This window comes from Oncorhynchus clarkii, chromosome 3, assembly GCF_045791955.1.
Source record: "Oncorhynchus clarkii lewisi isolate Uvic-CL-2024 chromosome 3, UVic_Ocla_1.0, whole genome shotgun sequence".
In the NCBI taxonomy this organism is placed as follows: domain Eukaryota; kingdom Metazoa; phylum Chordata; class Actinopteri; order Salmoniformes; family Salmonidae; genus Oncorhynchus; species Oncorhynchus clarkii.
In genome coordinates this window covers 29,302,653-29,327,217 of record NC_092149.1, presented here as the reverse complement: position 1 = coordinate 29,327,217, position 24,565 = coordinate 29,302,653, and the positions used below count along the sequence as shown (strand labels likewise).

General features: G+C 43.2%; 1 protein-coding gene across 1 annotated transcript in view; it reads left to right on the top strand.

The window, feature by feature from the left end:
- Positions 1 to 24,565, top strand: part of LOC139392738 (myotubularin-related protein 11-like) — a 34,960-nt gene that overhangs the window by 7,901 nt on the left and 2,494 nt on the right. Inside the window, exons 2-16 of the mRNA XM_071140956.1 lie at positions 2,788 to 2,857; positions 8,504 to 8,640; positions 8,878 to 8,947; positions 9,187 to 9,326; positions 16,157 to 16,241; positions 17,302 to 17,449; positions 17,677 to 17,764; positions 18,142 to 18,230; positions 18,602 to 18,726; positions 20,377 to 20,455; positions 20,933 to 21,003; positions 22,668 to 22,840; positions 23,009 to 23,179; positions 23,482 to 23,700; positions 24,030 to 24,356. Of these exons, the coding sequence (XP_070997057.1) occupies positions 2,788 to 2,857; positions 8,504 to 8,640; positions 8,878 to 8,947; positions 9,187 to 9,326; positions 16,157 to 16,241; positions 17,302 to 17,449; positions 17,677 to 17,764; positions 18,142 to 18,230; positions 18,602 to 18,726; positions 20,377 to 20,455; positions 20,933 to 21,003; positions 22,668 to 22,840; positions 23,009 to 23,179; positions 23,482 to 23,700; positions 24,030 to 24,356 (1,992 nt within the window). The remainder of the gene's footprint in view (positions 1 to 2,787; positions 2,858 to 8,503; positions 8,641 to 8,877; positions 8,948 to 9,186; positions 9,327 to 16,156; positions 16,242 to 17,301; positions 17,450 to 17,676; positions 17,765 to 18,141; positions 18,231 to 18,601; positions 18,727 to 20,376; positions 20,456 to 20,932; positions 21,004 to 22,667; positions 22,841 to 23,008; positions 23,180 to 23,481; positions 23,701 to 24,029; positions 24,357 to 24,565) is intronic.

Below are 24,565 nucleotides of genomic sequence, written 5' to 3'. Positions count from 1 at the left end.
TTCGTTGTTTTGTCTTTGGGGTTTTCTTCTCTCTGTATAATAAAGTGTGTGATGTGACTATGTTGTAGGAAATGTATTGCACTGTCGTAGATGCTCCTTGAAAGCAAAAGAAAGGCGGCATTAAAGCAAAGCCACGACTCACGGCTAGACAGAAACGGTTTTGGGTTTCAGGACGACTTTTGTCTGGTTTATGTTTCAGGGGTTGCTCCAAATGGGGCAAGAGGTAAAAACACTTCAAAGTGAGTCCATGATTAGAGAAAAGACCCCACATCCTTGTTTATATTTTTAAAGCCCCTACGACAATGCCATAAACCTGCTTATTGATATGAGGAAATTGACAATACCACATAAACCGACAGGCTAACCTCCCTCTACAGCAGCACCACATGTTAAAACAATGTGTTGTAATGATCTAACTAGTAAAAATGTAACTACCAGAGCTACACACAGGCCCCTTGTTGTGCTTGTTGGCGAGGGACGTTGTTCAACCCTACAGTGTGAGGTTTATGTGGTGTTGGACTGCCACTTTCCTCCCTCCGGTAAAGTTTGGTCTATTTCAGGGCAGAGGTATGTTCTCCTCTGCAGAAGAAGTCTGGTCGCAGTAGCAAGGGGAAGCCATGAGCAATGGAAACTGCAATGGGCCTTGGCTGCACTCCCTGAGGAGAAAGGGAGGGAGGGAAAGAGTTGATTGAGTAGTACACACGCAGAAGCCAGATACTTAAGGCAGAGTCAAGGAGTGAAACATCAGCAGAAACAGAGCCTGGACATGTGGTTATTCATTTTGGGGGGTGAATTGGATTTGGGACTCTAATTTGGGATTTTTCCTCTCCTTCACTGATTTAGGGTTCCAGTCATTTTAATCTAGACAACTTCACCTCGCCCTTCTCTCCTATTGGGGCGGCAAGGTAGCCTAGGTGTTAGAGCATGGAACGGAAAGGTTGCAAGTTCAAATCCCCGAGCTGACAAAGTACACATCTGTTGTTCTGCCCCTGAACAAGGCAGTTAACCCACTGTTCCTAGACCCTCGTTGAAAATAAGAATTTGTTCTTAACTGACTTGCCTAGTGCAGTTCCTCTTCCTGTTATGACACATTTTGTTGTAGTTTATTTGATGGGCTCTATTCTTCCTCAGCCTCCAATGTAGTTTTAGCTGGTGGAGCAGTTTGGAGAATTTCTGCTGTTGGAATCCAAATATGTTTACTGAACTTTCGGAATATAACACAACCCCCAAGGCACAGACACAGCGTTTGTTAATATTGGTTGATACAAGGAACTGAGTTTCAGATAAAAAATAAATAAAACAAGATCTAAATATCTAAATAAGTTCTGAAAAAGAGCAAGGAATGCAGAATGTTTTAGTTATACATGGGGAATTGGTGCTGAAACAATGGATAAACATATGACTTGAAAAGCCAGATGAAAACAAAAATGAACAATGGTCTGCTGGCAAGCAGAAACCAAGAACCTTGTAAAGTTTTAGTGTTCTCCCTTGTAATTTAAAAACAGGCTTGTTTTTCCACCATTCCCTTCTGCTAACTCAGGTCTTGGGAGGAGGATTGAGTCAATAAAATTGGTGGAACAATAACCCTGTCCAGGATGTCTTGGTATGACCCAGGACTTCATCTTCTGTTTTGAGAAAGTAAGGATTGTTAGCCCGTTTCTGAGGTATTTGTTAGTGGGGGTTGGCAGTTTGTGGTTGGGGGTTTCTCTCACACTAACTGCAGCCAATGAATTTGGAAAATTGATTAACCACATGACTTCACTTGAGAATTGGCACTTGCTTTCTGAGGCAAGAATTTAAAAGCTGTGAGATTTGATGATGGGAAAGAAGCTGAAAACCAAATGATGCTAGCATCATGCTAATGTTAGTGGAGTGCTCGTGAGTTTAGGCCTCTGTTGATATGGTCGGTTGGGCATATGTGTTTCACAGACAAGGCAAACAGCTACGCTATGAATGAGTGGAACTTACAACCTTTTGATGGAGCAACGGTTATCTTTGTTTTAACGCTCTCGTGAGGTTTTAGCCACTGTCAATCTAAAGTTAACCAGAAGAGTGCCATACGTTTTCATTAGCATGTTAGCACGCAGTTCACTTCACCACTACATTGTGTGTGTCACAAGAGTTATAGTAGCCTAAGAGTATTTGTCACACATTATAGTAAGTTGTTTTTAGTTCGTTCTACCAAGAAATATGTGACTAAACTGGCGCAAAAATGTAACATGATTGTGAATAGCAGCCTTGTAGGCAGTGAAGAATTGCTGAGTGAGTAGTCAGTACCATAAGGATTCATTGTATACTTTGACCTCAGTCCAAAGCAATCTCCATGTTTCTATACTGGACCGCCTGAGTGGTCATTACCAGAACAAACAGTTCCTTTTTCAATGCCTAGGCCTATGTCTTGTGCATTGTGTGATTTCTACCCTGTGTAAATGGTCTTCTGTGGGGGGTGGGAGCTCAGGCTAAATGGGCCCATATGTTCTAGCAGCTAGCCAGTAGTCCGGTAATAGCAACCTGTGGTTCTATGGGATTGGATTATGCCGCTAGCAGAACAGCCTGGAGTACTTCGAGACCGCATCAAATCATACAGTACAGAGCAAAACAACTAATAAAACATGGAAACTGAGAGTCAACATGGAGCATTGTGGGATTGGCTATGGTTTTGGGGAATGTGGTCAATAAGAAGATCTTGAGTTGAAGCAAAATCACATGAGTGTTTGTTCTCTAATTATTTTTTGAAAGGTTGCAGTAATAACACCAGGTCTGTTTTCTGTCCCCCCCCCCCCGCAGGAGAGGATGCTGAGTCACAGTGGTGTCAACGCACGGGGGAGAGATGTGTTTGGACTGCGCTGCTTACCAGGTAAGTCCCAGACTGCAGAGCGCTGATGAATATGATGCTATTTCCATGTCAGAAATACAGTAGCCATACGCATATCATAACATGTGGGTCTGAGAACACAGTGTCAGCCACATCTCTTTAGGCAAGTCCATCTTTTGAAACTGCACCCATCTATATCTCTTGTTTTCTTACTAAATCCTAGTGCTAAGCTACTGTAATGTAGCCTCTGTGAGAACAGTGTGTCTGTGTGCTGTGGAGAGCAGTGCTGTAGGCCTCTGCCCCATGTCATAATCTCAGTTTCAGCAGCACGCCGCGTGGCATGAGCTTTCCAACAGGAATGTTGGCAGGCCAGGGCCCCTCCAGAGCCATGCTAATCTCTACCGTTTCATATCAGCAGTTATTCACAGCACCTCTGTGGGAGCAGTGTGTGTGTGTGTTTCCTTGTCCCTTTCACTTTCAGCTCTCACTTCCACCTTGTACCGCTGACCTAGACACAGCCCTCCCCGTCCCTCCTCTCTCACTTTCCACTTCATTCACTTTTTCTGTCTGATTCAGAAACTGTTTTTATCTCATTCTTTCCAGACTCTCCCAGTCTGTCTGAGGATCACTATGGTCCCATTCTGAGTTGTTGTTTTTTTATCGTGTGACTGTGACATGCTGTCCGTCAGACAGACAGACAGTCTTTCTTTCTCTCCGGCTCTCACATCTCTCTTCTTCCCTTTCTCTGACCAATTTTCTATGTCATGGAAGATTTGAAACACAGCTGGTCATGGAAACCTGCCTCACATTAAGGCAGAAAGGGTTCATCCGAATGGGAAACGCTGTCATAGTTTCTGCGAAGGAGTTCTCTCATGTTGGAAACTGACTTTCGGCTCTGAAAAATGTGCTACACACACTTTCAGATGCACCATGCAAGGGAATGGGAAATCTGTGGAAGCAAACTGGGTGAAAGGGCTCACGTTGCAGCATCCCACAGACGGTCAGAACAGTCCCAGGCCTCAGTGTACTGTATAGTATACAACCCTGCGTGCCATTCATCACATTCTCAGATAACACTCAGACACAGGACAGGGGAAACCAGAACAGGCTCCAGGGGGTGAATGGGTCAGGGCAGCGCAAACAGCTATGGGTGGATAGATAGATAGATTGTGTACCTTTTGAATGTGAGGGGCCTGAGGACCCTCCTCTGAGGACCCTCCTCAGAGCATAACCACAATCCCCTGATCCATGCGCTTATGTTACACAGGATTTGGGTTGGTGTCAAGCATTGGACTGTCACTGCTGGCCTTGCTGAGTGACAAGAGAAGAGCAGGTCAATATCTCTGAAGAATATACAATTGTATGCTTTATGAGCTCAGTTTGGATAGCACACTACCTAAAGAAGTAGCGAAGAGCTCTGTGCATTCTGTGTGTGTGCATGTGTATACATGTTTTCCTACATTATCACGACCACAAGGAAAACAAGAAACATTTTGAAAAGTCAGAACTTTTTTCATGTCCTGAATTTAGTTAAAATGCTATTTTAGGCTTAAGTGCTAGGTTTTGGGGTTGAAGCTAGGGTTATATTTAGGGTTAGGGAGAATAGGATTTTTGAATGGGAATACATTTCTATTCCCCAAAACGTGCTGTAAGTTCAGGAAAACAAAGCTGTGTGTTGTTTCATCAGACGTCTCATGACACTGCTCTGGTACAACCGATTTGTCTTAATCTCTCCCATCGGTTAGCAGAGGGCCAGAAACGTCTGCTCTGCACACACATAGGAACAAAATGGAGAACAAATGTGGTTGGACACAAATGAAAATGAAAATGGAGCATTTGGTTCATATCACATGCAGCTGTGTTCTCTCTGGCCGATTTCTCAGGTTTTTTAATCCACTGGCAGAACACCAATGGACAAAGAGAAAGATGGCCACAGTGGGGATTTTCCAGTGTTTATGTGTGTTTGCATGAAAGTGTCTGTGCATGTGTATGTGTTTGTCTGCGTGCATATGTGAGTCTGTGTGTACATGTGTTTTTGTGTGCGAGAGAGGGTTAGAAAGAGAGAGCGACAAAGGCACTTGAGCGTTGTGTGTGTGGTGGGGGTGGGGCCTGCACTCTGTAGGACGACAGTAAAACTGTTTAAAATGTTAAATTACCAGTGTCGTCTCATAAACAGCTTCACTGTATACAGAGTATTGAGTGACTCGATCCTCAGCTTCCCATGCTGTGGGAATGTAAACTACCTGCAGACTCTCCAGTCCAGATCTCAAACCAGAAACAGACACTTCCTGTCCCCTCTCTCACATCTGTGAGCCACAATGCCTGAGAAATATCTTCAACACTGTTGCACCCACGGAGCCATTAAAAGGAGCACGCGAATCCCACTGAGCCTGATTGGCCAAAGAGTAACAGGCAATCCTACAACCTAAATTGTCCATAGGGCGCCTGGTTCAAGAGTTTAATTTGTAGCTATATGTCCGAGACTTTAGAAAGGGAATACTTGTGCTGAGGGTTTGTGACTTTGATCCGGCGTCGTGAGACCGAAATCGGTGTAAACGTAGCCTAATCTCAGTGCCTTGCTTGATTCCAGTCTTCAGCTCACACACCCCAAAGATCTTGTGGCTTCGCTGAGGGACCCTTTGAAGATTTCTTTGTAGCTTTTGCCAGGCTTTGGTGTTAATCTTGCGTAATGGGCGAAGTATTGGAGTGTTAGCTGTGATGACCGTGATTACAACCACACTTCCCTTTCTTATAGGATAAACAAGCATTTGATGTGTTAAATGAAGATTTCCTGTTATTCTCTTTTTATGCAATTCGGTATCCCTGAAAATCTTCTCTTAACCGAGGTTGAGGTCTAATCTGAGGAGGTTGAGCTGTACCAAAAATGGCATGCTTTGTGCAGTTATGTTTTTGACTTATTCATTTTTTGTTTTCCTTAAACGTTATTTTGAAGGAATTCAGTTGTTCCTTAAAATTAGTTTTGAAGGAATTCAGCCCTGTTAACAACCCACCAAATCCTTTTTATTGTTCTAAAAACTGAAAATTAAAACATTCTCTCCACCATGATGGTGTCTGGCCCAACACTTCTCTTGCAAGAGACAAAAAGGCCATGTTCCCCCTCTACTCTCTCCTGGACTCTGTTGCCATGGAAACCCAAGTCTAGCTGGCAAAGGCTTTGTTTTGCTGCCAGGGAGCATTATAAATGTGCTGTCTCACTGCTGCGTGAAAGAAGGTGTGTCTGTGTGCTCAGTGTGTTTAGATGTGAGAAAGCTGTATGGGTGAATGGGCTTGTTTTTGGAAGCTTTGTTCTAGAGTTCTAGTGTTCTGGAATCTAATTTTTATTTTCAAGCATGAACTAAATATTACAAACAGATTTCAAAATATGTTGCATAAATTCATAATTCCCAACAAAGCATTTAAACACATTTATGGCGTAATAACATGGTAATAGACTAATATTGATAGCTGTAGAGCCCAAGCTGTATCAATCTGGAAAATATATTGGCCCTGTATCCCAAGGGACTAGACAAGAGCAGGTTAAGTTGCAAGTTTTATTGACATAAAAAAAGGCTCTGTAAATATGCACCAATGCATCCCTGCCCAGAAGGGAAGTCATGCATTTGGATTGGAAAATGCTTCTGAAGTGTAATGAGGATACATAAGTACAGTATATTGATGTGATAAAGTTGGAGACTGAGATGGAATAGTATATGACTGGCGTTGATACATGCAGCTTCATTTAAGGCCAAAACACCACAGTGAGAAAAGGCAGGGGACTGTCCATTAATCTAAATAAGAAAATGTAATAATTGACACAGACATGCCTCTGTTATCATGCTGCTTTTTGTATTTGCGACAATGTTTGCACTGATATCAACAATTGCGATGACGGAATGATTCCTCACTTGCTTTAAATATGTTTGAGTAGCACTAGCATTTGGACAGCTTTCACTGCCATGGTATTATTGCCACCCCTCCCTTCTAGTAGCTCTTCAACTTTTTCTTGAGTTCAGTGTCTGATTTCCTCACCGCCCCAAAATCACAGCAAATCTTCAGAGACAGGGTTACAATGTTCCTTGTACATCTGAACGAAATAGATTTGATATTTTGTGAGCGCTGTTCCAGCTCAGCTTCTCTCATCCAGAGCTTACCCACCTCCTGCCCCAGTCTCTTCAGGAGCAGTTCAACCCGACTCACTTCAGCCTCCTCCTGGGCTCTGATCGACTCCTTCACCTCAGATCACCTTCTCTCAATGGAGTGGATCGGCTCAGTAAACATCCTCTCACTATCCTCTGCTGCTGCCTGTGCAGAGCTCTCGAGTGACGCCGTAGCTCCTCTGAACAGCTCAATCTCCCATGTCTTCTCTTTTCTCTTCAGTTGGAATGTTTCCCACCGTATTTTCACCTGAATTTCTTTCACACTCCTTTCTGCTTCAGCTGAGACTCTATCGTGGCTTTATGTTCACCTACACAGATAACAGAAACATTGCTGTTCTTCGAAGTACTCGTCCAGCAGTTTGTTATGACGAGAGCAGACCTTCTCCTGCAGTTTTGGCAAGGCTTTGACTAGCGTGTACATCTTAGATGCAGAAGATTCATAGTGATGCTGGAGTGCAGTCCTACAGTAGCTGGTCATACACACCAGGCAGGAAATATCCGCTTTGTGGTTTCTCCCCGAGCAGACGTCACACTGCATATCTCCGGGTCTAGCATAAAAGGAAACACTTTGGAATTCTCTGTTCAGTTTCTCCACCATATCAGCCAGGATGGTATTTCTGTTTAGAAAATGCCTTGGGATAAAGGTCTGTCTGCACTGGGTGCTGCTGTAGACCACCTTCTTATCATCCTGATCCCAGTAGCTCTCAATACGGTCCTTACAGTAGCTGTGTCCCTAGTCAGTCACTGGATCTTTCAGTAGATCCAGACCTGATCGGACAGGAGAATTGGTCCTTCTCTACTGAGACATTAGCAGCTGCCATTTTGATACAGACTGATAGATACGTAGACAGACTGAGACTATTTGTATGAAGGTAAAGAAATAGATAATAATTCAGAGAGTTGAATGTTGTGTGTCGTTTTAGAGAGAAAATTAGTGTCTGAGTACCTTTTCAGTGATTTTGATTTTATCACAAGCTGATGTATTGTGATTGCGGATCAAAGTACATGAGAGAGGTCTTATATGTAAGGTCTGTTATTTACAACATAGCTAAATGTTATGTACACTAGAACTGTCATCACATTCGTTGCACACACAGTATTTTATCATGTGTATGTGAAATGTTTCACTGTGATCGGAAATATGAGGCGAATGCCAAGCTGGACCCGGATGCCAGGCAACTACATCATATTGACTCAATCGTTCAGTGGCTGACATAGCTGAGAAAATAGCACCTCCCAGACCCTTGATAAACTCCATTCAGAGGTTTACTTTCATTCACATTTCTGTTATATGTAATATTCAACGTTACCATCTCCCTCAAACACACAATCATTCTGGTATTTTCCACAATTTATCACTTTACCTTGGAATGCTCAGTCTTGACGATGAAACTCTCATGATGTTCTAAAATTGTCTACTTTTTAAAAATTGTTTTCAATATCAAGCCCATTTAAAACACTCTGTGGACAATACAGTTGTTGTATTCTATTCAGTAAACTCCAGCCTAAACCCCCTGTCTGTGTTTCCCAGGAGAGTGTGTGCTGCAGAGGGCTGTGTTGGTGAGGAAGAAGCTAACTGCCAAGGAGGGGGGTGGATGGCTGTCTGGCACTCTCTTCTGTACCCACTTCAGAGTGGCCTTTGTGCCTCAGGACAGCCCCAAACCTGACGTGAGTGCTGGACTAGCTCTGAGTATGGACTGTTGAAGGACAGCTCACCTGGTATCGTAGTAGGAAAGTAGTAATGATGCCCTATTATTGCTAGAAGAAGGCTTGTGGGCATAATCATCATCACAATCAACAACATCATATAGAATGTTTTCAGACCATCCATTCATTGGTGTAAAAAAATCCTGATCAGACAAACTGACCTATATCTGAACCATCCCTCTAACCTTCATTATGTAGGACAACGCAGACCCTGTGCTCCTGGGGGATCATGACGTGGCCCTGGCCTCCATTGAGAAGGTTGTAGCTGGTAAGGCTTCTTCTACAACTCTACTAGGCTGTAGTGCTCCCAAAGTCCTTTGTGCTATGAGAGCCACGAGATGTACTTGTAAAAAAATATTATGAAATAATAAACAATCGTAATATCCTAAACCCAATTCAAGTCTGGGCTTGACACAGGAAGCTTTAGCTGTGAACCATCAGTGGTGTACTGTGATCTGTGTACCTGGGTTTTGACTGTAAGATGGTTGTGTAACCTCTGTGCTGCAGTGGGCCCATCCCGGACCAAGCTGGTGACGGCTAGCTCCTCTCTGAAGTTCACTCCTGAGGAGCTGGTGTTGTACTGCCGGGACCTGCGTGTTCTCTGCTTCCTCTTCGACCGCCTCACCCCCGACACACAGGCTGTGGAGGTAGTGCGTGTGTCTGCGCGTGTGTGCGTGCGTGTGTGAGTGAGTGCTGGCGTGTATACAGTGCATTCAGAAAGTATTCAGACCCCTTGATTTTTTCCACATTTTGTTACATTACAGCCTTATTCTAAAACACCTCATCAATCTACACACAATACCCCGAATTGACGAAGCAAAACCAGGTTTTTAAAATGGAAATATCACATTTACATAAGTATTCAGACCCTTTACTCAGTACTTTGTTGAAGCAGCTTTGGCAGCGATTACAGACTCGGGTCTTCTTGGGTATGACACTACAAGCTTGGCACCTGTATTTGGGGAGTTTCTCCAATTCTTGTCTGCAGATCATCTTAAGCTTTTTCGGGTTGGATGGGGAGCATCGCTGCAGAGCTATTTTCAGGTCTCTCAAGAGATGTTTGATCGGGTTCAAGTCCGGGCTCTGGCTGGGCCACTCAAAGGACATTCAGAGACTGTCCCGAAGATACTCCTGTGTTGTCTTGGCTATGTGCTTAGGGTCGTTGTCCTGTTGGAAGGTGAACCTTCACCCTAGTCTGAAGTCCTGAGCGCTCTGCAGTAGGGCAGTGGAGGTCACGAAATTTAGTCATCCAGTGATTGTCAAGCAAATAACTGCCGTTTCACGGTAATTTACTGTTAATTAACATAAACACATTTAACAACTCCGGGCTTCCACACAGCCTACAAGCCACTGATACATCTACATTTTATGAAGTCTAATAAATCCATGTAATATAGCCTACTCCTTCACAATAAATCCATGTATGTCCTTATGTTAAGTTCTGATCTGGCTATGCCATATGGCTGTGGGCTACGCTAGTTCATTTTAGCAGACAAGAGTTGCTTAGAATTCCGTGCCATTAATTTATATTAATTTATAGTATGAAGAATACAATTGAACAAAGCTGAATAAAATAGAAAGGATATTTTCTCCAAACTATTTGAGGAACTGCGCACATGCAGCAATTCTGTGTTGAGCGGTTAACAAAGAAATTGGTACTCATATATGCCTAATTTAGAGTTATTCATTTAACTTCAGTTGTTCTACAAATGTTGGGCTATGTATTTCGAATTTGTATTAATTGTAAGGCTACCTGACTCGACTCTAATGATGATTTGAAAAACGTTGCTTGAAAGGCATGAGCTCTGCTTTGTTATTTGCTCAGGCTGTACACACTTCATCAGTCTGACAATTTGACAAGCACTAGAATTTCCCAGCGTCATCCCCTTTGTGTGGCCGTAATGCCCCAGTGGTCGTTGTACTTTTGGGCTAAATATAATAATTTGAATCCCCTTCTCCCTGAGAGCTGCAAGCTCCGTAGCACCTCTCACTCACATTTCTCTCATCACATGATCGGGTCTTCCTCACAGGCTACAAGTGAAGACAGACACAACGGAGACGCAACTGAGGGCGTCCTTATCCAATTCCGAGTTCCATATTGAAGATATTGAAAGAACTGTCCACATTTAAGGTCATCAGCCAACAAGATGAGTAGGCCTAACGAACAGCAAAAGCATTAGCCTATGTCAATCTACTGTCCCCCATAGTACAAAAGTTGACATTCTGTGAGAGAAATAAATATTCCAAACATAGTCTTGGACAGTTGTGGGATGCGATAGATCCCAAATTAATACAACCACTAGCATAAAAAAATGCTTTTTTATGCAATGAGGCTGACGCAACAGATCAGAACGTTTAGCTTAAAATGTTGATAAACTATTATTTATAAGCGCAGAAATGTGCACATGGCAGTAGGCTATAAGCATGAATGTTCCATTAGCGGGAAAACACCATTATCAAAAGTCACCGCAAATGTGATTATGCATGTAATGCTTTTATTATAACGGTACATTTTTATGGTGGAAATGATCTTCCCCAAACGTGAAACTCACACACTGCTTATGTATGCCAGCTAGGCTCTACACCCTTTGTAAAGCGGATTAATGTGCTTAATTTTAAGATGTTATTTGGCACAAACCTTTTCAAAACATATAGGCCTATGGGCTAAGCTACATGAGGTGTGTGACTATGATTTGAAAAAGTTGAAAATAAAGGCTTTGTTTCTTGCTGTCACCTGCTCCCTCTCCGTCCTCTAGGTCACCAGGCTTCTCATTATGGCGCAAACCTGTCACCATCATTACGTGCACCTGTGTGTCATCAGACTCACCTGGACTCAGGCTCCCCTGCTTCCACCGGCTCGTCAGGCTCTCATGCCTCAGCCGGATCACCAGTCTGTCAGGTTCCCGCGTCCCAGCCGGTAACAAGTTCCCGCGCATCAGCAGGGGTGACCGGTCCGCTCCTAATCCCTGGGATCGTCCCTTTGGTTTGCGTCCTGCGGCTGGCGCTGAACACGCCGGGGAGGGGCGTATGCTCTCTCTCCGGCGCTCTAGGTCGCCATGCTCTCGCATCTCAGCCAGACTGACAGGTTTCCCGCACCTCAGCAGAGGTGACTGGTCCGCTCCTGATCCCCGGGATCATCATTTAGGTCAGCGGCTGGAGCTGCGCGTTAGGAAGGGGGTACTGCCATGTGCTCCCTCTCCGGCCTCTAGGTCACTAGGCTGCTCATTATGGCGCACACCTACGTGTCGTCAGACTCACCTGGACTCCATCACTTCCCTGATTACCTTCCCTATGGTTTCTTCCCCGGGCGTCAAGTTTTGTGTTTCAGTTTCATGTCTGTGCATTGTTCGTGTTTTGGAGTATGTTATGTTTATTTATTTAAACACTCATTCCCTGAACTTGCTTCCCGACTCTCAGTGCACACGTTACACTTGCCTTAAGCTGGGCATCATTCACAAGTGATAATATATAATTCACAAGTGATATTATTGGCTAATATTGTCACCCATCAGACAATTCTTGATTTTAATCCTGTCTTTACATATATGTGTGAAATTTGTTTTGATTTAGAATGGATCATTATCCTGCACCTGTCTCGAAACAGTGGAAAGGCAAAAAATACATGTAATCTATGCACTTAAATAGCGACGGGAGCAGCTTTTCCCACAGTTAATTTTCATGCCAGTTAGGTAGGCTATACTCCTGTTGTAAAGAGAAGCAATGTGCTTCATATTAGGAATGTTGAGTAAAAAATATAGTAGGTCTAGCCTATAGAAAGCTGATAGGATCCTCCTCTTTTTAATAGAGGCCATCACCCTGTTTTCTCATGCAATTGCATAAACATAAGCTCATGGGCTCTCAGGAAGTGTTAGATTAGATTTTCGATTACATTTACATTGATGTCAGAGTAATTAGAGGGACAATCGAGTGCTGAGTACCAGGCAGTTTGGAGCATTAAAGCTTGGAGAAACCCAATTCCCGTGACTAAACAGTCACGTGGAATTTGACTGCCTTCATAACTCTTGACTGCCGGTGTGGCAGTAATACGGTCACTGTAACAGCCCTACTCTGGAGCAGGTTTTCATCAAGGATCTCTCGCTATACTTTGCTACATTCACCTTTCCCTCAATCCTGACAAGTCTCCCAGTTCCTGCCACTGAAAAACATATCCACAGCATGATGCTGCCACCACCATGCTTCACTGTAGGGATGGTGCCAGGTTTCCTCCAGATGTGACGCTTGGAATTTAGACACCTACACCACCCGATGTCACAGGAAGGCCAAAAAGATCATCAAGGCCATCAGACTGTTAAACAGCCATCACTGCCATCACATTGAGTGGCTGCTGCCAACATACTGACTCAAATCTCTAGCCACTTTAATAATTAAAAATTGGATGTAATAAATGTATCACTAGTCACTTTAAACAATGCCACTTTATATAATGTTTACATACCCTACATTACTCATCTCATATGTATATACTGTACTCTATACCATCTACTGCATCTTGCCTATGCCGTTCGGCCATCGCTCATCCATATATTTATATGTACATATTCTTATGCATTCCTTTACACTTGTGTGTAAAAGGTAGTTGTTGTGAAATTGTTAGATTACTTGTTAGATATTGCTGCATGGTCGGAACTAGAAGCACAAGCATTTCGCTACACTCACATTAACATCTGCTAACCATGTGTATGTGACCAATAAAATTTGATTTGATTTGATTTATATGTCTACAGTGCCTATAAAAGTATACAATCCCCTTGGATATCTTCACATTTTATTGTGTTACGAAGTAGGATTAAAATAGATTTAGACTAATATTCATTTTTGGCAACTATCTACATGAAATACTATAATATCCAAGTGGAAGAAAAATGTGATATTTTTTAAGATGAATGAAAAATAAAACACTACTATACCTTGATTAGATAAGTATTCACCCCCTGAGTCAATACATGTTAGACTCACCTTTGGCAGCGATTACAGCTGTGAGTCTTCTTGGGTAAGTCTCATAAGAGCTTTGCACACCTGTATTGTGCCATATATGCCCATTGTTCTTTTCACAATTCCTCCAGCTTTGTCAGGGTTTTGGGTATCATAGCTAGACAGCAATTTTCAAGTCTTGCCAAGCAGATTTAAGTCAAAACTGTAACTTGGCCACTCAGAAACATCCACTGTCTTCTTGGTAAGCAACTCCAGTGTAGATTTGGCTTTGTGTAGTAGGTTATTGTCCTGTTGAAAGGTGAATTCCTTTCCCAGTCTGGTGTAAAGCAGACTGAAGCAGGTTTTTCTCTAGGAGTTTGCCTGTGTTTAGCTCCATCACATTAATTTTCATACTGAAAAACTCTCCAGTCTTTGTCATTGTCAGGCATACACATACCATGCATTTAGGCCAAAATGTTTATTCCTTTAGAGTATTTATTTTGTTGCAGTATTACTTTAGTGTCGTGTTGTGTACATATGCATGTTTTGGAATATTTCTGTCTACATATTTCCCCATTTTTTTTCACTCTTGTCTATTAGGTTAATACAATGCTGTTGATCCATCCTCGTTTTTTTTTTTTTTACCATCACAGCCACTCTGCAGCTGTTTTAAAATCACCAACGGCCTCATAGCGACATCTCTAAGCAGTTTATTTCCTGTCCTGCAGCTCAGTTCAGGACGAAGACTGCATCTTTGATGTGTCTAAGTAGTTTAATGCATCATCCACGGCATAATTATTAACTGGACCGTGCTTAAAGATATATTTCATGTCTGATTTGTTATTGTTACACATCTACCAATCACTGCTCTTCTTTATGAGGCTTTCGAAAAGTAGTTGAATATGTGCTTGAAATTCAATACTTGACTAAGGGACCTTATAGATGTATGTATGGGAGACAGAGGAAGGGGTAGTTATTCAAAAATCATGTCAACCCCTATTATTTCACACAGAGTGAGTCCATATAACTTATTAATATGTGTTTTGTTACATTTGACTTATTTTTCTCCCCAATTTCGTCTTATTCAATTACGATCTTGTCTCATCGCTGCAACTCCCCAACGGGCTCGGGAGAGGCAAAGGTCAAGTCACGCGTCCTCTGAAACATGACCCGCCAAACCCCGCTCCTTAACACCCGCCTGCTTAACCCAGAAGAATGTGTCGGAGGAAACACTGTTCAACTGAAGACCGAAGTCAGCCTGCAGGCGCACGGCCCGGTACAAGGAGTTGCAAACCTTCCCCTAACCCGGACAATCCAATTATGATCTTGTCTCATCGCTGCAACTCCCCAACAGGCTCGGGAGAGGTGAAGGTCAAGTCACGCGTCAAGAGTTCAATCTTAGGTTAATCAGAACAGAGAATCTTCTGTCTCATGGTCTGAGAGCCCTTTAGGTGCCTTTTGGCAAACTCCAAGGGGCTGTCATGTGCCTTTTACTGAGGAGTGGCTTCTGTCTGGCCACTCTACCATAAAGGCCTGATTGGTTGAGTGCTGCAGAGATGATTTTCCTTCTGGAAGGTTCTCCCATCTCCACAGAGGAACTCTGGAGCTCTGTCAGAGTGACCAATGGGTTCTTGGGCACATCTCTAACCAAGGCCCTTCTCTCCCGATTGCTCAGTTTGGCTGAGCGGCCAGCTTTATGAAGAGTCTTGGTGGTTCCAAACTTTTTCCATTGAAGAATGATGGAGGCCACTGTGTTCTTGAGGACCTTCAATGCTGCAGAAATATTTTGGTACCCTTCCCCAAATCTGTGCCTCGACACAATCCCGTCTCGGAGCTCCTCGGGCAATTCCTTTGACCTCATGGCTTGGTTTTTGCTCTGACATGCACTGTCAACTGTGGGACCTTGTATAGACAGGTGTATGCCTTTCCAAATGATGTCCAATCAATTGAATTTACCACAGGTGGACTCCAATCAAGAAACACCTCAAGGATGATCAATAGAAACAAGATGCACCTGAGCTCAACTTCGAGTCTCATAGCAAAGGGTCTGAATACTTATGTAAATAAGTTTTTATTTAGTTTTTTTTATATATATATACATTTGCCTTTGTTGTTATGGGGTAGTGTGTGTAGATTGATGAGGAAAACATTTAATTGAATCAATTTTAGAATAAAGCTGTAACAAAACAAAATGTGGGAAAAGTCAAGGGGTCTGAATACTTTCCAAATTCACTGTCAGCAAGTGTGTGTATGTTTTAGTATACTGAGTCCTTGTGATTAAATACAAAATGACCTTCAAAGCATATTCAGCACCTATAGAATAATTACCATGTAGCATGCCCAGCGTCTCCTGATTTGAAGGTTGACTTCAGACGGTTGTGATTTGAGTTTCAAATGGCTATTACTCAGCATGTACCCTGTGAGTAGAGAAACTGATGTGTCTGCTAGGTCATTGTGATCATGCACACAGGGTCTCCCTCCATGTTGAAAGCTGATGCACTTTGTCATGCTGATCAGCAGAATGAGTCGTGTTCCTCCTCCTCAGATAACGTACACCATTGCCAAGACCTACCAGCCTCTGAAGCCAGGGACTGTCCTCGCCTTCCAGAATGCAGCCCTGGGGAGCGTTGGTGAGTCACACACACGCTGGAATACTTTATTCAAAAAGTCACATTGACGAGAGTACATTCTGAGTACAAAGAACTAAAGTATTTTAAAGGTCATAGGGATACTTGGAATCGTTTCATTATGAGTCATTCATACATCCACACACAAACAAATACACACAGACACACAACTGTTTTTGTCTGAAGGATTATGGGGCTGGAAATAATTGCTATTGCATGCAGGCCCTTGATAAGATCTCAAGCTTACAGGTATTCCCTCTGGCTCTCATAGATCCCCCCCCCCCCCCCCCCCCCCAAAAAGAAAATAAAGAACATACTGTTTTTAATACAGTGCACTGAAGCTCTTCACATATTGAAAGCATTAGAGGGGTTTGTTAAACACACAAGTTAGAAACTGTATTACTGTATTTGTTTGGTATTAAATGGTAAAAAGGTTGGACCTTTATGTCATCAAATATAAAAAAAATATATATATACACTAAAAAAAAAGCCATATATCAGACTGGCCAATAAAAATAAAAGATTAAGATGGACAAAAGAACACAGACACTGGACAGAGGAACTCTGCCTTAGAAGGCAAGCATCCCTGAGTCGCCTCTTCACTGTTGACGTTGAGACTGGTGTTTTGCGGGTAGTATTTTATGAAGCTGCCAGTACTGCCAAAACAAGCAAGTATAGTGTAGAAAATATTGTACCATGTAAACCGATGTGAAATATATTCCCCATAAGCAAAAATATAGTATTTTCAGCTGTTTGAAGCTGGTGTACAAAACCGAAGGTAAAATACACAAAAACTAAACTTAAGAACGGGAACCATAGAAATAGCATACATAAAACAGATATACCGTTTGTTAGACTTTTTTTTAATCAGAATGACAGATCTATAACACACATTTCTATGTGAATTTGGTCAGGTTGCCTAAAAAGTTACATAATGCAGCTTTAAGTGTGATATAAAAAATGTTAATGGTGATCCACATCAAATCAGCATAACCAATATTTCAGTGTGGCTTTTCTCAAGGAAAGCTAAATCTCTCCACCACCCCCTCTCTCTTCCCCCCAGAGATGAAGCAGTTCTTGAGCAACCGTAGGCGTGACTCCCACATGAACTGGTTTGATAGTTCTTCGGACTGGGAGCAGGAGCTGGAGAGGACCGGGGCCTGCGGCTGGAGGGTCAGCTCTGTCAATGACCGCTTTGAGATGTCCACCAGGTAGCCTATACACCCACCACCTGAAACTTTCCTGGTGGTTAACCTGTTTGGAACTTTATTAGTGGAAAATATCAAATATATTATATAGTTGCCCACTCTGGTCCTGTTAGTGTTGGGCTGGAACAGAAGCCTGCGCACACTGTGCTCCTAGTGTAAAGTCAGTGTCCTAGCCCAAATGCCCATTAAACTTGCAATGGTTAATGTCATTTTATCCTACTTCATGTCAGTCTGCCCAAGTTCAACGTGGTCCCTCAGAAAGTTCTAGACACTGAGCTGAAGAAGACCTTTGCCCACTTCAACGAGGGACGCATTCCTGTAAGTAGAACTCTACCACTCATCAATATCAGTCATTCCTGTAAGTAGAACTCTACCACTCATCAATATCAGTCATTCCTGTAAGTAGAACTCTACCACTCATCAATATTAGTCATTCCTGTAAGTAGAACTCTACCACTCATCAATATCAGTCATTCCTGTAAGTAGAACTCTACCACTCATCAATATCAGTCATTCCTGTAAGTAGAACTTTACCACTCATCATATGACCCCTCAATATCAGTCAGGTCAGAAAACCCAGTTAAAATGTCATGCCCTGGTCACTAAGAACTCATACAGGGATTTTAGAACATATCCAAAAACCATTACTATTGAGACCACGTTGTGTCTAAATCTGTGTGACTGTTGTCCTCCAGCGCTGGTGTTGGCGTCATCCTCGGGGCAGTGACCTGCTACGGATGGCCAGCTTCCAGAACAACATCTATCATGAGAAGGATGACATCAGGTGTGTGTGTGTGTGTGTGTGTGTGTGTGTGTGTGTGTGAGAGAGAGAGACAGAGGAAGATAGAGATAAACATAGTCATAGTGTTGTTGATTGCTTTTATGGTAAAGGCTATTGCTTCTCAACAGAATGTTTAAGTCAAAACTAACCTGTAATCATGTACATGTTACCCGGACATTCTTGAGATGGGACAGGTTAGCAGGCTTTTGTGAAATGCTATTCCTTGTGCATGTCTGAGACAGCGCTTAGCCTGGGGGCAAGACAGTTTACTAGCCCTGGGCTATGGTTACAAAGTAATGGAATGTGACATGTCTAATCACAGAGAATAATGCTAAGGGCTCCCTGTGTGTCTGTCCTGTGGTGTGTTACTGTAGGAACCTGGAGTTGATCCTGTTTGGGGGCCAGTCTCTATGTGTGGTGGTGGAGCTGGGAGACGAGATGCCTTCACCCACAGACATACAGCTGGCACACACCCGCCTACGGGCTCTGTGTCTGGGAGGTCAGTACAAACCTTCTGCACCTTTTGGAAAGTCAAGTGTATTAGTCTGTGTTTTAATGTATCTGACCAAGACCCACATTGGATAAAATGTTGGTCAAAATGTTGCTACAGTGCATTTAAACATAGGAGTGTATTCTGTTTCCGTTTCACATGATAGCCTGTAACCAGTGACATTTGAGTGGGGTTGCCAGTTTCACATGATAGCCTGTAACCAGTGACATTTGAGTGGGGTTGCCAGTTTCATTGGCAAGCCCTCCCCTTGCCTCTCCCGTGCCGTCTTTTTTATTTGTTGACCAATTAATTTGCTTTAGCACAGGTTTTACGCCGCATCTATGGAGGAGCACTCTAGCCCTGAGGGACAGTGGGCATGCAGATTTTATAGAGGACATAAAGTGGTGTTAATCTGTTTCCATGTGCTTCCCATTACAATGCTACTGAGACAGAGATGGTGGGCTAGTAGAGATCACATCCAGATGACAAGACCCCAGACACCAATTTACCTCCTGAAATTAGGGATTTGGATTCAAGACAAAATCCCCAATAAATGAATGTATACCCCCTCATATAAGTGTACACCAGTGGTGTAAAAATACTTTAAAGGACTACTTAAGTAGTTGCTATTTATATTTTTGACAACTTTTACTTTTACTCCACTACATTCCTAAATATAATAATGTACTTTTTACTCCTTACATTTTCCCTGACACCCAAAAGTACTCATTACATTTTGAACGCTTAGGAGGACAGGAAATTTGTCTAATTCTCGCACTTATCAAGAGAACATCCCTGGTCATCTCTACTGCCTCTGATCTGGCAGACTCACTAAACCCAAATGCTTCATTTGTTAACTATGTTTGAGTGTTGAACTGTGCCCCTAGCTATCCGTCAATAAAAAAATTGAATTATGTCGTCTGGTTTGCTTAATATAAGACATGTTTAATGATTTATACTTTTACCTTTTATACTTAAGCACATTTCAAACCAAATGCTTTTAGACTTTTACTCAAGTAGTATTTTACTGGGGGACTTTCACTTTTACTGGGGCCATTTCCTTTGAAGGTATCTTTACTTTACAAGTATGAAAATGAGGTACTTTTCCCATCACTGGCGTACACTACTCTTATTTTACGATATGTGAGCACCATGTGATGGTGGCGTGTTTTTCCTGACGCTTCTTCCTCTAATGCTGTGAGATGTCAAAAATCTTTGAGAGACTGTTTCCTAGACTAGGAGACAACTAGTTTCCTAGACAACACCCTCTCTGTTGTGAGTTCACAGGGACAGGGCAGGGCACACCACAGGTCACTGACTCCCATGGCTCACACATTGCCAACACAATGCTCACATTGTTTGGTTTATTGTGTGATACCTCTACACAAGGCCAAGGGATTTGGATAGACAACAACCACACACATCTATGGGCCTCACTCATCATGTCATGCTTCAACTACCTTAACAATTGTGAAATATTTTTTTAAGACTAAAACAATATGTTTTCAGAAGATATTTATTCTATGGATCTTATTTAAAGATTTCAGGTGCAATAGTATATCTTAAAACTTGTCAAATCCCCACTCTAATTTATGTACAATAAAGCTCCTTCGACAAAAACATGAACAAGGTTTCTTTGTCTTCTGTGTTGGTCCACAGACATCTCCACATCTGTGTCGGTGCCAGATGACAAATGGCTGTCTACGCTGGAGAGCACCCATTGGCTGGACTACACCAGGTGAGCGGTCCTGATTGGCTTCTCATCAAAGCAATAAATCATCTGTAATAAATGTGCCGGGCCTACATTGATTTGGTGGATTTTTTAAAATGTCTACCTAGCAATGATAGTGAATAGCGCAATGTTGATGTAGTATGAATGTACCATTGTAGCACATTAGCCTATCCCTGGTTGAATATGTGGCTTTATTGTGTTACATTAGCTGTAAGCAGATTTAGAATGCTCTAACATACTGTTACAGAACATACCGTTAGCATGAGGTTATAATAGGCCTACACACATGGATGTTGAATGTAGCTCTCATATATTCAACACGTGAGCCTGCTATATCTACACAGTAGACCAAGACCTAGTGCATAGCTTTTTTTACAGGCTTACACACATGGATGTTGAAGCGTCTATGTGCTGAAACAAGCTAGAACTGTGATAGTAGCATAGCATTAGCCTGATTCGCATGCTGCTCTGCTCCCTCCCCAGGTGCTGTCTGAGGAAAGCTGCTGAGGTGGCCTGCCTGCTCCTCGGAGGTCACCTGACCGTGGTGCTGCAAGGTGAGTCACATGACGAGGGCCAAGCAGCACCGAATATTCAATCCGTTCATTTATTATTCACGCTGCGTCCCTCATTAAAGCGGCGTTAGGGCTTACCCTAAAGGAGACTCCTACTGTAGATGCACTACTCTACTAGGACACCAATACATAGTGATGGAAAAAGTACCCAATTTTCCAACTTGAGTAAAAGTAAAGACACCTTAAAAGGAAATGACTCAAGTAAAAGTCACCCAGGAAAATACTACTTGAGTAAAAGCTTTAAAGTATTTGGTTTTAAATGTACTTCAGTATCAAAAGTAAAAGTATACATGATTTAAAATGTCTTATATTAAGCAAACCAGACGACAGGATTTTCTTGTTTTTTAAAATTACAGATAGCCAGGGTCAGAGTTCAACACTCAGACATAATTAACAAACGAAGCATTTGTGTTTAGTGAGTCTGCCAAGTCAGAGACAGTAGGGTTGACCAGGGATATTCTCTTGATAAGTGCGTGAATTAGACAATTTTCATGTCCTGCTAAGCATTCAAAATGTAATGAGTACTTTTGGGTGTCAGGGAAAATGTAGGGAGTAGAAAGTGGATTATTTTCTTTAAGAATGTATTGGAGTAAAAGTAAAAGTTGTCAAAAATATAAATAGTAAAGTAGAGTACAGATTCCCCCAAAAACTACTTAAGTACTTTACACCACAGCTAATACAGCAGGTGGTAGTCTATTGTGTCTGTTGAGATTGTGTTAGGATAGTGTACTATATTGTCATGCTGACTGGCTCACTTAGTTGTGGAAGTTTACAGTAGTGTGTTGGAAGTTCAAGGTGGATGCCAGTCTGTCTGTTTCTATTTTATCCAGCTTGTGGTTGTCTTGCCACACAAGGCAAGGACGTAGCGAACTAGCGATGTTGAACATAAATAGTCTGGCACCCAGGCTGGAGACCACGGCCTTGGAGAGATAAGTGTAATATTACGGTCTATTATAGGGAGAACAGTCTTATGGCAAACATACAGACATCCTTGACTAAATACAACTATGTTCATACATTATTATTACATGACTCCATGTACTGACACATATAATTGGGCTGTGAGAGTCAGTCCTAGTCTGTTGATACCGAAGGTAGCTACCGCAGACTGAAAAGTCAACAGGAATCTGTGTCACATGAACAATGGCTGCTACTGCCCTGTGATTTTCCCTTCCCCCGTATGAGTTGTGTTGCCTGGCCAGTTTCAAGTGGGCCTTTTGGAGAAGAGGGTTGTATATCACCCCCATAAAACCACAGAGCTGACTGTGTCCTAAACACAAGTAAATGACTGGAGAAATGACCCAATGGCATTTTTAGACAGGCCCAGACAACACTCCCTACTGCCTGTGGTTAGAAAAAACCTGCCAACCAGATGTGGGGATTCGGGAGAAGTTCTATTCAAGTCCACAGAGGGGGGCACTTTTTGTGAGAATGAAAGGGCTGATGTGAGACTGTAGCATTTGGATTGTCATGTTGTGTTGTTTTTTTATACATTACCCTTCTCAAATCTTTTATTTTGTGTGTGTTTGGGGTAGATGATAAACTCAAGGACACGTCTCTTATCCTCTGAGCCTTGAATATGCATACTGTTACTGTATTCAATTACAATTGATTATTGATGGTCTATTTCCTCCTGTTGTGTGCAGAGGCGGAGGACCGAGACATGACCTGTGTGGTGTCCAGTCTGGTCCAGGTGATGTGTGACCCCCACTGCAGGACCAGGGTGGGCTTCCAGGGTCTGGTGCAGAAGGAGTGGGTGATGGCTGGACACCGCTTCCTCAGCCGCATCAACTACCACAGGGACAGCGATAAGGAAGAGGTGAGACGATAAGCTGCAACCTATCAGTAAACTCACCTATCAGTGGTCATGGGGGGGGGGGGGGGGGGGACACACACACAGTGTTAGGACACAGTGTTTAATGCCAGTCATATGTCTTTGGGGATCTTTCTCCCATCGTTCTTAAGCCTGTGTTTTTCTCCCCACTAGGCGCCAGTGTTCCTGCTCTTCCTGGACTGTGTGTGGCAGCTGTGGGTCCAGTACCCATGCCACTTCCAGCTGACAGGGGACTTCCTGCTGGCCCTCCATGACAGTTTCCACCTGCCCCTCTTCAGCAGCTTCCTGGCCAACTGCCACAGGGAGAGGTGCAAACGTTCACAGGTAGGCCAATGTTCAGCAACACCACCGCTAATGCTGAAGCTGTAGTACTAGAGAAGATACATTGTAGGTATGCTACTGTAGGCTAACATGGAAAATGTTGGAAATACCTGTATCAAAGTTTGAAAGTTGTAAATTCTGTAAACCATCTCAGATTAAAGCGGTTGATTTGCGAGGCGAGTCCACGTAATTTTTAATCCCACACATGCATCAGCTCATATTGTCTTCAACGATAACTCTTGAATGAGCTCAGATTGAATCAGACGAATCACTGTTCTCTCACCTCTTCTTCCTCTCTCTCCCAGAACCTATCCCAGAGTTACACTCCAGTGAATGGCTGGAGAGACCTGGTACCCAGGGGCTCCTTCCCGGACCCCTCAGACCCCCCTCTGCCCCCTGTGTGGGACTGGGCTCTGCAGTACAGCAGCCAGAGACGTGAACGTTTCACCCAGCCAGTGCCTCCGCTCACCCTGCCACAGCCCCTACTCAACGGCAACCTCAACACCAACCCCGAGGCACACAGGGTAGGAGTGAGAGGATGATATTATGGGGGATACAGTCAGGCGCAAGGAGTGTAAAAAGCACTATATACATGCAAATCGTGCATTTGATCATTCATGTTAGGATACTTAGTAATTCAAATGCTATTTCAATGAGCTCCTGTCTTACAAAAGCCACCCGCTCACACACACACATAAATCCACTTACTAAATATTAACGACCATGATGAGGGATGAACACAGGCCCACTGCACCTCCGTGTGGTAGGTCTCAGTATTGCAACATGCTTAATGCACAAAAGGGATAGTCAAACGTATTACTCTCTCTTCCTCTCCTCTCCATCCCTCTTTCAGCTGAGTGACAGCGCACCAGGTTCTGTGTTCCTGCTCTCCAGGGGCTCCTTCTCCTGCTCTGCTAACCTCCTGCCCTGGCGCAGTGGAGGGGGCTCAGGCGTCTACCGGAAGAGCCACCGGAGAGGGGGGTCCTCCTCAGAGAACCTGCCGGGCCTGGAGAGGCTTCTGAAGGCCTGGGCCCTCACAGAGGTCCCTCAGGGCCACACCACCACCACATCTGGTCTCCAGGGGCCCCTGGACTCCTACGAGCCTCTGCTGCCCCTGCTCCTGGGGCCCTGCGTAGGTGTGTGGAGGGACTGCTACCTCCGTGGGGCTCTTCATGCTCAGGTATATAGGGAAGGATTATCATTCTCACTACTATAGAGCCTAAAACACTGTTGCCATGGGGATGTTTATAATAGCCTACTCTACTGGTATGTGGGTGGGTGATCAAAATGAACTTTGAACTCGGTAACTGAAAAAGGATTTCAACTAGAGGTATTGCATAAAAAAATGTAGTAAGAAGTTGAAATTCATATTTTTATTTAACTGAATAG